The following is a 13,193-nucleotide window of genomic DNA, read 5'->3' on the forward strand; positions in this document are numbered from 1 at the left end:
GGAGTGCACAGAATGGGTCAAATTGTGTGACTGAAGAAAAAAATAAGAACATGGATACAGGCATTGCTTTTGTTTTATTATTATTTTTGCAGCCTCACACTTTTCATTGAAACATCTTCAAAAGGTTTTAGAAGAAAGAAATAATAAGGAGACCCGTTTAAAGAGAGCTCAAGGCTTGATTAAGAGCTCACTCAAGAGTGCGAGCTCTGAGCAACAGGGTCGTCGGTTTGATTCCTGGCCCGAGCTGAGCTGCCGCTGAGCTGCCAACAGGTAGCAGGATGGCTCAGCTTAAAAAAATAATAAAAAATAAATAAAAAGTAAATAAATAAAGAGAGCTCAAGGCTTAAAAGGAGCCAGTTCCCAGGACAAGAGTCAACAAGGCTGGAGCAGAATGATTTTCTGGCTGAAGCAGCAGCAACATGGGAGCAAAAGCACAGATGTCTGGCGGCATTAGTCAATGCATTGCCTTGACAGCATCCAACTGCCTCATCCAGAAGGAAAATAAATCGATGGTTGATTTTGTGAACACTGTGATTTTCAAGAAAAGAGGTTCCAAGAATTCGAAGACATGAGAGTTTGTGATTATAAAGGGAAAAGTGACTAATTAGAACGGGAGCTATCGTGCTGTTCAAGCAAAGGAGGTCAGATCAGGATCTATAGTTGGTTCTGTGAGAGGCAAGTGGGATGTGGAAGGAAGATAATGTGCTTTGGGAGGGTCAGGGTGTCTGAGACAGCATGGGACATAATCTGCATGGCTGATTTGAGTGGCACAGGAGAGCACATTCCGATGTCAAACTCCTGGGGACCCTGAAATCATAAATATAAACCTATAGAACTAAATGTTTCAGTGTGCGTCCAGACCGTGACAGGCTTGACAATTCAAACTTTGTTCATTGAAAGCACTCATGCCGGATGAATCCTCCCTTCCAAATAAATGTAACCAGAAATACACAAGCACAGCTAAGTTAATATGGAGACAGATTCAAACATGTTATGAACATATTAACATAGAAATCATAGCAGCAGAACAGACATCAATGGCTAACATGCTAAGTCTGCAAGATGACATTTCCTTTTTAATAGCAGACTCAAGTTGTTTTAGTACAATGCTTTTACATATGCATACATATAAAACATACTAATAGGAAATATTTATGTATCTTAAACTTTATAAAAAACTTTACATCTATTAACTAATACTATAATCCATGTTTTTATAAGAGAATACTGAACACAAGGCTTTGCCCATTACAATATACACTTAGATACGCCACCTTAAGTTCTTCTGAACACAAAACATGGTAGACAATAATCATTAACAACAACAATTAAGGCGATAATTGACAGTAAATAGCTACTGTAAGTGAGCATAGCTTATTATATATAATAAAAAGAGAAAGAGTTTAGCAATACTTATAGACACAGATACAGATACGCACCTCCATATTTAAACCTGTCCTTCATGCCCTGAAATCTTGTTATGTTGAAGGTCAAAACCATTACTGACTGTAGCACTCTTAACAGATGCCGAGTCTTACATGCCTCTGCACCCCTAAAAAAGGCTTGTGAGATCTAGATCTCCTCTGAAGACCTGGCACCTTGGTCCCCCACGCGCATGTCCGTTTCTGCCAGCCTGCCTAGTTTCCGTGCCCATCCCATCTGGTCTGTTCCATTATATTACTCACAAATCCCATAAACTACAGACTCAGAGAAGAAGAGAAAAAAATATCAGGGATTTAATATCTTCTTCCACTGTTAGCATGATGAGGTCAACATACCTTTGTTCCAGGAACGGAAAGACCAAGTAAATAACTCTTTTTAGATCTATATGATACTTCTAGTGCTCTCCAGACTCTTCAAGAAACTGGAGAGATAACTCATGGGCGCACAGGGGTAGGATAGAGATGAAGACACATTTATTTTCCCTGTCCCTTCCCTAACTCATAGAAAACAAGTGGCTGACTCTTCAATTCACATGTTGTCTATTCTAAAAAGAACAAATTGCACTCTGCTTATACAGTCATGTGATTATGCTTAATGCTTACTTGCTATTTTAAAAGAGAAGCAAAAAACAAAAGTGCACTTATGTGGCGTTACTACTAGTATTTCCGCATGGCTGAAGCACAGATGGCTCCTGGTAGGGTGGTATGGAAGGCGGGCTGGAACATAAAACATTTCCCATGCCCTGAAAAGTGGTTGAATTTTGTCTTGAAGATAATGAGAAACATTGAAAAATTTAAGGGTTGAAAGGTTTGGTAGAAAAGAAGTTGGAATTGTGAGACTGAGAGTAGAGTAAACACCATGCAGCAATTCAAGGGGAAAAAAACAATTGGAAAGGGCAGCACTCTTATGGAAGGCCAGATAACAGAGAAAAGAGTATATCTGAGAGAGATTAAAGAAATACAATGGGCATGTCTTGGTAACAGATTCGATTAGCAAAATGGAGACAAGTAGGATAACATTAATATATCTGCTGGTCTCAGAGAATGTCACACTAACACAGGCAGGGGATATAGTAGGGGATACAGTAGCCAAGTTTGGATGAAGAGAGGCCATTGTGATGCCAGAAACTTAGTAATATCCATTCATACTTGAAAGGGAACCTTATTCTCTGCTTACCATCAACAATAATGAAACATACTGTTAAAATGAAACAATAAAATATGTACAAATTATTCTCTGCTTACCATTAACAATAACGATGATATCACGGAAATCAATTTCTCCCCTTGCCTCCACTCGTCCTTCGCATCTGTATATACCTTCATCACTTTTATTGATGTTCAGAATCTGCAGATTATTGTTGGCTAACATGGCAAACCGATCTGGAAAGGAAGCAAAAGGGAGGGAATGAGATCAGTAACTGAAGGCAGAGTCCAGTGTGCTCTAAATTGCTAAGAGTTAAAATATGGCACTTGTCTGACATTATCAAGCATTTCATCAACAAACAACTCAAATTTGAAAGTAAAATGTAATTTCATGACTTCAGTTTTTCCACTCCACACTGCCTTGTTACACCTTTTTTTTCTAAAATGCATTCAAGATTTTACTTCCGCATAAAATGGTTAGGCTATTATTTTCCCCTTGGTATTTTGAATGCAGAAATAATAAGCGAGAGAACAATGAGGGGAGATTAGATATTGCAGACACGAAAACATTTTGGCTGCAAATACTGTATGTAGCAACTTGGGTATGGAAGAGGGTTAGGAACTTGATTGACTATCCTTCTTCACACAATAATTAAACTGATAATTTTGCATACCCTGAGGAGGCAGGCAAATTCTACAATAATATTCAAGTCACATATAGGACATATAAAATGATTATATCTCGGAGTTATTTGAAGGATTTTTCCCCCCTAAATACAAGAAAATACATTTTAGGAATGAATAGATTAGACTTCATTAATTTTATTTCAAGATTCCATTTTATGTGTGAGTGTGTGCCCATGCATACATACAAACATAAGCTGTTACACAGCATGCATTAACTGATTGCTTAAAATAATCTGGCTGGTCTAAGCAGGATCTCAGCCTGATAGTATTTTCCATAATATCTGACTTTAGTTTTTAGTCATTGCAATTTTGTTGCAGTGTTAAGACCTTTCCCTTCTTATCAAGGAAAGAATGTTCTAACATCTAGTCCTATTTTGAAACATGCTGTAAAAGCAATAACCTAAATTGCATTAGTTAATGCATCCATAGATATCACTGAACATCATGTCTTTGCTGGCAATATATTTGAGATACTCTGGTGAATAAAAGAGACGCACCCTCGGCATCCTTGGGACTTTCGGTAAAGTAGAAATGCCATTCATTTAAGGTGCCCACCTATGGGATATTTCCTGTTATCCTGCTAAAGGTCACCCTTTGGGCCTGTTCCAGTGGTGACTGCTTTTCCCCTATATGCTGACTTGATGAAGAAGTGTTAGGGCAAACACAGAAGCCATTGGAGAAAAAGGTGGAGCCTCTCTCAGCCTGGATCGCTGAATGGATGCATGGGGGAGAGCCCTTCCTCCACTCCTGCTGCCAACTGCACTTCACATGAGTGAGAAATAAACAAACAGCGATGGTATTATGCAGTTTTGGATTCAATTCAGGGTTCAGGTTCCTTTGCCATAACAATTCCTCAGTGCAAGAGGAGAAGTTTGGGATAGAAATACAAACAGAGAAATGATCAGACTATAGGAGGTCATTGAAACAGGTAAGCAGGAAATAATTAATAGAGAATGGAAATGTAGAGATTTAGAGGCCTTCTCAGAGAGAAAAATATTGAATATAAATCTATACACACAAGATTTTCAGGCTAAAAGATATAAAGTTAACCATAATGTTCATTTCTTCTTTAGACTGACCATAAGAAGAGTGATTTATGTTTATGCCGATGTTTGCCCATGGTAAATTTTCTCACCACAATAAATACTGGAGAGAAAGAAAGGGTATCTGCAAGAAAATTTAAAGTGCAACTCAGAATAATTTCTGGAGTAACTCAGAATTCTTAAAAATTCATAATGTTTCAAAGTCAGTGAAAGACCCTGAGTCAAGAGCGTGGCTGGAGATTAGAATGAGAGCAATTATAAATAAAAAAAGTTCAAATTTAGAGAGAGAGACACACCTAATCATACCTAGATCATTGTAATATTATATTTTCTAACTTACTAACATATATACCATCTTTAAAGTATATTGTTACTTAATAGTTTATTGAATTAAAAAGAATAGTACGAGGGGATCATTATGTTAATCAAGGCAGTGCTTGACACAACAGAGAATTGAATCTACATAATATCTACTTTTGATAGAATAAATCAGTGTTTCTTCTAACTACAAAATTTTATTTCAAATGACCATTTTAATACATCATTTCTACTATCTGAGAGAAAACATAGAACATTAGGAAAGCATTTACTACCTGCCAAATCTCAATACATACCATTCTATATGTTTAAGTATATACAACTTTTTTCATACAGTAAACAAACTACATGAAAATTGCATGTCAAATTCTAAATATGTATGCACATCCATGGAATGAAGTTAGCAAACTATCAGACCAAAGTATGTCACTAATGTGTTTAAAGAAAACATTTCAAGAAAGCACTGCTTCAAGCAATCATACACTATGGATATTAGATATTAGAACTATTTAACTATAAGAGATTATCTATTTCTCACAATTATACAGACACCCAAATTTTCATTATTGCTGTAAGAAAAATAAATGAGTTCAGATCATACCCTATAAGCTATCTGCTTTATTCTTTATTCAGGTTATTTCCTAAATCCTCTCTTTTTCTCATTCCACAGTCTTTGATGGTTTGTCTCATCTACTCATATGATCTCAATTACCACCGGTATTTTGAGACTCACAATTTTCCTTCAGACCAGACCATTATGTCAATGCCAGAACTGTTTAACAGTCCACCAGATGTACCTACTGAGTAGGGTTGTAAGTACTTCATGTTTAAAATTTAGCTCACTGTCTCCACCTGCAATTTCTCATACATTGCTTTGAAGGTCTGCCTTCAAATGTCTTTCCATTGAACTAGCTGCCCAAGGTAAATAAATCATGGAACTATTTGTACAAGTCAAATTCCTTGAGTCATCCTTGATTTCTCCATCTTGCTCAGTCTGCATATCCAATCAAATTCCAAATCTTATCACTTCTCCCTTTGTCACTGCTTAGTCTAAATCTCTCCCTCAGCAGTTATTTCATTTAGGATTTGAATTGTTCTCAGTACCTAGAGTTTGCCTTGACTCCCATCCAATTCATTCGCCTCACTGAAGCACTAATATCTTTCTCAAATTCATGTCAGGTCATGTCACCGTCTTGATTAAAATCCTTTAGTGATGTCTCCTTTGGATAAATTCCAAATTCCTTAGCTGCAGAGATGTGAAGGCCGTGCTGCTTGGCACAACCTTTCTTTCCAGCTTCCTTTCTTATTCACCCTTTATTAACAAATCATACTTTATATTTATTTATTACCGTAAGTGTTCGAGTTGTACTTATGCACAAGTTCCATTATAATGAACTTGTTCCGGTTTCTGGAAAGTGCCATGCATGCTGTCTTTCCCCTCTGGGCCACTACATATGGTGTTCTCTCTACCCATCTTTGCCTGGCTATGCCCTCTTCATATGTAAAGGTTCTCATTAGCAGGCCATTTGGACACCCTCCTTTGCCCTTACTGGTTTAGGTGTTCTTCCTTTATCATCCTCTATCCCTGTACTTTTCTTAGACCTCAACATACCTAGTTGTCATAATTTATCTATTTATCTGTTCCATCATATTATTAGTATTCTGAAGGCAGTGAACTTGTTTACCTTGTGAACCATGAATAACCACCATCCAGCATTCTAGATGCATATGCTAGGTGTTCAGTAACTGTGGAATGAATTTTATATTGGAAGTAGATCACATAAAAGTTCTATTGCACAATGTGATATTATCCATAGGTTCTAATGCTGAAAGTGTGCTTTATTAGGCAATGATCAAAGCATTTGAGAAGTTTCGGAGATAAGTTTCAAACAGGCTGAGGTTAAATGGGCCTCTGCAATAGCATATCCTTCTATTGGGGTGACATTAAAATTCAAGATATTCAAGTTGTGTAATAACCAAATGAAAACCTCCGCTTCAAATATTCTGCTGGGATTTTAATGCTGTGTCTCTGCCACACAGCTGCTACCAAAAAACATGGCTAATAAGGTGGACCTTTCCAAGCCTTCACTGTTTCATCTGGAGCCGCTAAACTTTAATCCCAGGACACACTAGGGCTTCAGAAAGGTACCTGGATATACCCCATTTTTCTAAATCCCTGTATACATTCCTGTCATAGTTATCAGCCCAAGCTTATTTCAGTTGCTTCAATAAAGAGACCATATAAAGTATAATCAAATGAAGAACAGCACTTCCTGCAAATCGATTATGAACTTTGTGGCAAGTTCCTCCAATATTTAAAGGTTAGAAAATTTGTCCTGTCTTACAATTCATCTTCATCCTTTATATCTCAGGGTAAGAAAAAAAAAAAGTACTTTTTTTTTTTTTTGCCTGCCATGCAACTCTGTGTTACATTTCATGATTAACTCTAGTCTAATCACTTCCCCTAAATTGGATTTTCTGATTCTAGATATAATCTGAATGTATATAATTTTGGTAAACTGATTTCCAAGGTTTAAACCTCACTGAGAAAAACAATGCCATTTATTGAGAAACTGATACATAGCCAAATATTTTATTCATTCATTTAAGATATTTATTATATGCCTAATGTCTTATTTAAAACGTACAACCATTTTTCTTTTTGTAAATTAGCTTTAGATGTACTACTATAATGATATCTATTTCCCCCCCACACACACACACACGGGATGTGCAGTACAGCATAGGGAATATAGTCACAATCATTTTTAACAGATGAAGAATCTGAATTAGGTACAGAGAAGTTAGAGGAATTGTTCAAAGCTTCAGGGCCAAGGAAAAAAGTAGACCCATGATTGAATTTCAGCTTCACATCATTCCATTCTGGGCTACTGGGAAAACATGTATAAACTGTATCACAGAGGAATCACTCCTTCATCACCACTGTACTTAACCAGCGAACTTTGCTTTGAGGCATTTGTTCTATGCATCTTTTAAAAAATATGATTTATTTCACATTGTTCTTATAATTAAGGTTTATAAACCAGATGTACATTTGAAGCCTAAATTTAGGCAATCTGAAAATGTTTAGACATTGTCACTTAATTGCCATAAATAACTGCCTTTTCTTTATTATTGAGAGGAAAAAAGTTGAAAATATATTGCACAATTTGTTCACATGATTTGTTAATAAAATCTAAAGCTGTTATCCTAAAATAGAGAGAAAATAAAGTGTAATTTCTCAGTAAATTATAATAGAAAAAGAGTTTTAGTCTATAACTGACAGGCATTGAAAATGCCAACTCCAAAAAATTCTCCCCAAAATAAAAAAAAATGACTATTAAATGATTTTGACATATTTTCTATATGTATTCAAAAATAGATACTCTGCTTTCTCTCCTTTATGCTGTAAAAGTTTCATCTCTTAGAAACATAAAACAGAATCATCCAAGATGGGAAGTATTTAAAAATATTCAATTATTTTGTACCTCTCTGCAATGCAGGTGCACTGAAAAATATTCTAAATTGAAAATGCTCCAATGCACAATGGTAAAGCAGCATAATGTAAGCAAATTAAGCTTTCAATATGAGATGTCATATTATTCCAGAATTTTAGCTTAATCTGAATCAAAATTATAAAGACAATTTGAATGAATGTATTTTTCTTTCTATTACCCACACACATCTTACCATAATATTTAGAACAGGTAGGCATCTTTGAATAAAACAGTGCCAGAATAATAAACAGGACTCATATAGATATTATTTTTAGTTTATGTACAGGGAGCCCATGGAATCATGTTGGAATTATAATATGGACAATTTGAATGCATCAGGATTGATTCCTTCATTTACTTAGTATCCTTGTACTGTTTGTATGTCATTTCTTCTTGGATAGAGCAGGGCCATCAGCCTTTTTCTGTAAATCTCCAGATGCTTAACCATTGTAGGCTAGGTGGGCCAAACCACCTGCATCCCAGCTGCTCAACCCTGCCCCAAAGCAGCCATACACAATACGTAACAGTCGGGCTTGTCTGCATTCTCATAAACACCTGACAAAAACAGCCCAGGCGCTAGATTTGGCTTGAGGTCCATAGTTTGCCAAACCCTAATTTAGAGCTTTACATTTCTCAAGTGGTTGCTTGATACTTCAGGTCAAAAATTCCAATTTCTATATTCAGTCATGTAGAGTCAGTTTTTAAAAAAAAATCGCTGTGTTATTAGAACATATAACTTAGGGAGTTACCAAAATACTAACTGTCGGAAATAGCGGTGACTTCCTCATTGTGATACAGCCAGCTGACGACAGGTGCAGGGGAGCTGCTAACACGACAAACCACTTCTGCATCCTCTCCTTGTTTGAATTCTTGAGGTGATACCACTTCTCTGAAAGTGAGCTTTTCTGTATCAATAAAGGAAAACATACCATAGAAGTATGATTACTTATTTGCCCGAACAACATAGCCCATAATCTGTGATGATTGACACTATTTATAAAATAATTAGTTAAATTAAGGTCCTTAAAATCTTCAACCAGACAATCTCATTCCTCTACCCTATACATCCCTACCTCTCAATCCCACAGTGGGTCCTATATGAACTGGAGGCTGCCCCACAGCTCGGACCCCAATTTCTCTTCTCCCTTCCTAGTCTCTGTGCTCCAGACAAACTGTCCTCTTCGCAATTCCTTCAACACGCCAGGTTAGTTCGCAGCCCCCAGCATTTGCACTCTGATATCTGCGGGATGTCAGCAGATAAAATAGCCATCTCCCTTCCCATTTCAACTCTCTGTCTCTGCTCCACTTAATATATTTACTATAGAATGCTACACCATGTATAGCTAGCATCCATGTAGTTTTTAAGCTTCTTTATTGTTTGCCTGTCTCTGCTCACTAAAATATAAGTACCAAGTGGCCTGAGCCATTTTCTGTTTTAGTCACTACTGAGTCTCTGGGATTTAAAATATTGTCAGCCATGTAGAAGACACCTAATGGAATAGACTCCAGTAAGTGTGTACAATGAATGCACGTGGATATTTATGCCCGATTAGAAATTTCCATGAGAGTAATCTATTGTTCTTGCCAAGGGAAAAACAAAACAAAACAGTATTTCTTTACTTTCACAAATAAAACATCAGAGATCTTTCTTGGCGTCATTTAAAGTAAATGCACAATCTTTCCAAACACTATGTCTATGAAATGGCTGCTTCAATTTTTTTTTTCTATTTATGAAATGGGTTCAGTAGGGGTCACATAAATAGGAAAAATTCCCTATCAGCCTTTTTCTTAGCTTAGAAACTAACAGAGGGAGAGAAAAAGCCAAATCAAGAAAAAAGGAGGGTAACAATGTGTCAACAAATCACCCTGGTCATCAAAGAGGAAGTCATGCGGTGGGAATGCTTTTTTTTTTTTTTTTGCATTTATGGAATAAAACAAGCAAGCACGCAAACAAACAAACAAACAAAAGCTATAAGGCAGAGATGTCTTATAAATATTTTCTAAACATTTTTATAATTTTCCACTGGTAGAAATGCTAACTATCACATTCGATCATAAGGCATTGTTCTAAGCACTTTATACAATATTAATTAATGTAGTACTCAAAATTATACCCATTTTATAGTTGAAGAAACTGAAAACAGGAAGGTTAGGAGATTGCTAAATCCACAAAAGGAAGTGATGGAGGCTGGTTTCAAACCCACAGTGTCAATAGTGTTTCTGAACAGGTTAATGATTCCTAAATGTAAGAAGGGGAAAGGAAGGTAGGAAGCACTCCTCCCCAAATCATAGCATGAAGTGTAAGTGTGGAGATGCTTGCTAATGAAATGCCTGACAGCAAAGAATCCAGCTGCATAGTATTCTCTACTAGATGAGCGTTCCGCTTTTTCTCTGTCTACTCCTGTTCACTGAGCCGTCCCCAGGTTTCGTTCTAGACTGGTTGCTGCTATCACATAAGCAATTTCATTTGCTCTAATCATGACCTTTTATTTTAGAGTGAAAACGTGCTCCATACTTTTCATACCACTAAATGAACCTTCTGTTTACCTAGCAGATTCTTCATGGCCTGAGGACATTAAAATATTTCCATCTATATTATAAAACCAACATAATTGGCTCCACCTATATGTTTACAGTCGACCAATACCTATTCTTTATTCTATTTTAGAGAGCCACTATGGTAAAATACAAATAAGCTGATCATAAATGGTAAACGTCTTGGAACACTGACTAGCACAGAGCTCTTAATGAATGTTAGTTTTAATTAAATGCATTTTGTTTTGTTTGCATTTTTACATGACCGCAATTTCAATCAACTAATAAATACATGACTTACGGTAAATTTCCAAAACGACTGTTGCTTCTTGTGTCTGTCCTTTGGCATCTGTTGCTTGACAACGATATATCCCTGCATCTTCTATATTTGCGTTGTAGATGGTTAATCGTGACCTAACACCTTCCTTTTGCACCACTACCCTCTGTGTTGAAATGATCTTCTCTCCTTGAGGGTTATACCAATCTATACTCTCAGGTTCACCAATTGCTACAAAGAGTTATGAAAAAAGAAATGTTTGAAAATATGTTTCAAGCGTTTGTTTTCACGTTGGCATGTACTTATTATGTAACAACTTTTAACAATTTAGAAAAAAATATCTAAATGAGAAAAGACTGGAAATCTGAAAATCTTACAAAACTGAAAGTAAACACAGGTGTTAGAACACATGTCCATTGTTATTTATCCAATGTTGAGGATTCATGCCCATTTGAGTAAGCAAATCCCAAAAGTTCCACAGGAAACATCTGGTACAATATTTAAGCTATGATGGTTGAAACTTTATCATACTAATCTATGGATTATTACTTCATTAAATTATGAAACTGCCTTGGTCATGGAGTCAGACATAAATTATACTTGATAGATACATCTGAAAAGAAACAAGATTACTAACATGATTTCTTTCACCTGTTCCATTCTCTTTGCTGGGTCAGGTGACCAAACTTTTTTCCCTGATAAAGCAGGGCTCATAAAAATGTAAATCTCATAAAAAATGAACTTTCGTTTTTGATAATACTAAATTTTGAAATAATATCCCAAGTTGTTACATTTGTACAGATCAAGCCACAGACTATTTTTATTATGAAGCCCTAATCTCTTTTCCCAACTGATATGCATACTTTCATCATTTTAATCTAAAACTGTTAACTATCTAATCATATGATAATTAGAATGCATTGAAATGATACTTATACTGCTAGGCAATTACAACCAAATCATTATAGGGTAAACATATATTTAAGTTTTCCAATTCAGAATCTAGGTTATTATCCTCTTTTTAAAAGCTGAAGCTTCCTGTGTTTGCTTTTAGTCACCAAAAGGATGTATTTCACCTAATTACTTGAAAGATAATTTGTGGAAGCAGCACACACTATTAAACTCAAAAGTATCAGGGGAAAATGCATAAAGTTAGCTAACATCTGCAGGACCTCTTTGAAGAAAATTGTTACTTCTTATTTTTTTCCCCAAGAAATGGATTTAGAAACAAATTAGTATCCTTTCTATATCAAATTAGACAGCTTGAACAAAAAGTATGAAAGAACGTTTAGTTAAATCTTAAATGTATCTCAATTATGTTATCTTCAGATTTTTTGAACAGACCATAATATCATACTATAGTGGGTACAAGATAACTCATTTAGGCAAGACGTTTTGTTAACTTCCCCATCCATACAGAAGTCACAAAACAATCATTTAAATGAACATCACTTTAACTTTAGACAACACAAAATCTCATTTTATAGTGTAAATGATATAGGATACTCTGAAATATTTCAGATGTTTTATTCTGAATAATATAGTATAAAAGTTGATTACCATGGAGAGTTAATTCAGGATTTTCAGAGAATGGTCATCATTCTCTTTTTTTTAATTTATTTTTTTGTGGCATCTCTAAATAAGCAATAATTTTCAATAAAACTTTTCATCTTATTGATTAGGCTGGAGTACTGACAAAGAAATACCACTGGACTTTTTATTTTCTTGAAAATGTAGTATAAAAAATCCTTTGCTACATATGACATATTGTCATTTAACTATCTGAGGGTCTGATTACCTCTGACTATCCTAAATTTAAGACATATTTATTTATTGAGTTTTAGGTATCTATGTTATAAGGTGTAAGCAAACTTTACAGTCATATCAACATAGCACTGCAGTGGAAAAAAATACATGTGAGTTTTCTGCATGGGTTTCCCACATCTTTATTTTTAGATTCTTGTTTTATATTATATTTAACATAAATAAGGACACTTCCATAATAACAGGACTGCTCCTGGTTATCTTTATATAAAAAGAATAAAATGTTTAATCATGTTGCCTTATTACTAAGAGCAAAACAGTACCACTAAATGATATTAATTCATATTTTAAGTTATGTCTTAATTTTACCTTATGTGATACATAAAGAGAAAACTGCATTATATAATTTATATTATCATGATATGCAGCCAAGAAAATAATACACTTTCATTTTCAAAATTCACTTCTAAATATTTCATTATTC

General features: G+C 35.3%; 1 protein-coding gene across 1 annotated transcript in view; it reads right to left on the minus strand.

The window, feature by feature from the left end:
- The window catches only part of LOC109375393 (neural cell adhesion molecule 2), a gene marked incomplete at its 3' end in the record, with an annotated part of 398,480 nt that overhangs the window by 99,522 nt on the left and 285,765 nt on the right, over positions 1-13,193 (minus strand). Inside the window, exons 3-5 of the mRNA XM_019630775.1 lie at positions 10,970-11,176; positions 8,895-9,038; positions 2,688-2,825 (exon numbers count right to left, since the gene is read on the minus strand). Coding sequence (XP_019486320.1) covers positions 2,688-2,825; positions 8,895-9,038; positions 10,970-11,176 — 489 coding nt within the window. The remainder of the gene's footprint in view (positions 1-2,687; positions 2,826-8,894; positions 9,039-10,969; positions 11,177-13,193) is intronic.

The sequence above is a fragment of the Hipposideros armiger genome, unplaced genomic scaffold (genome assembly GCF_001890085.2).
Source record: "Hipposideros armiger isolate ML-2016 unplaced genomic scaffold, ASM189008v1 scaffold_942, whole genome shotgun sequence".
NCBI classification, from domain to species: Eukaryota; Metazoa; Chordata; class Mammalia; order Chiroptera; family Hipposideridae; genus Hipposideros; species Hipposideros armiger.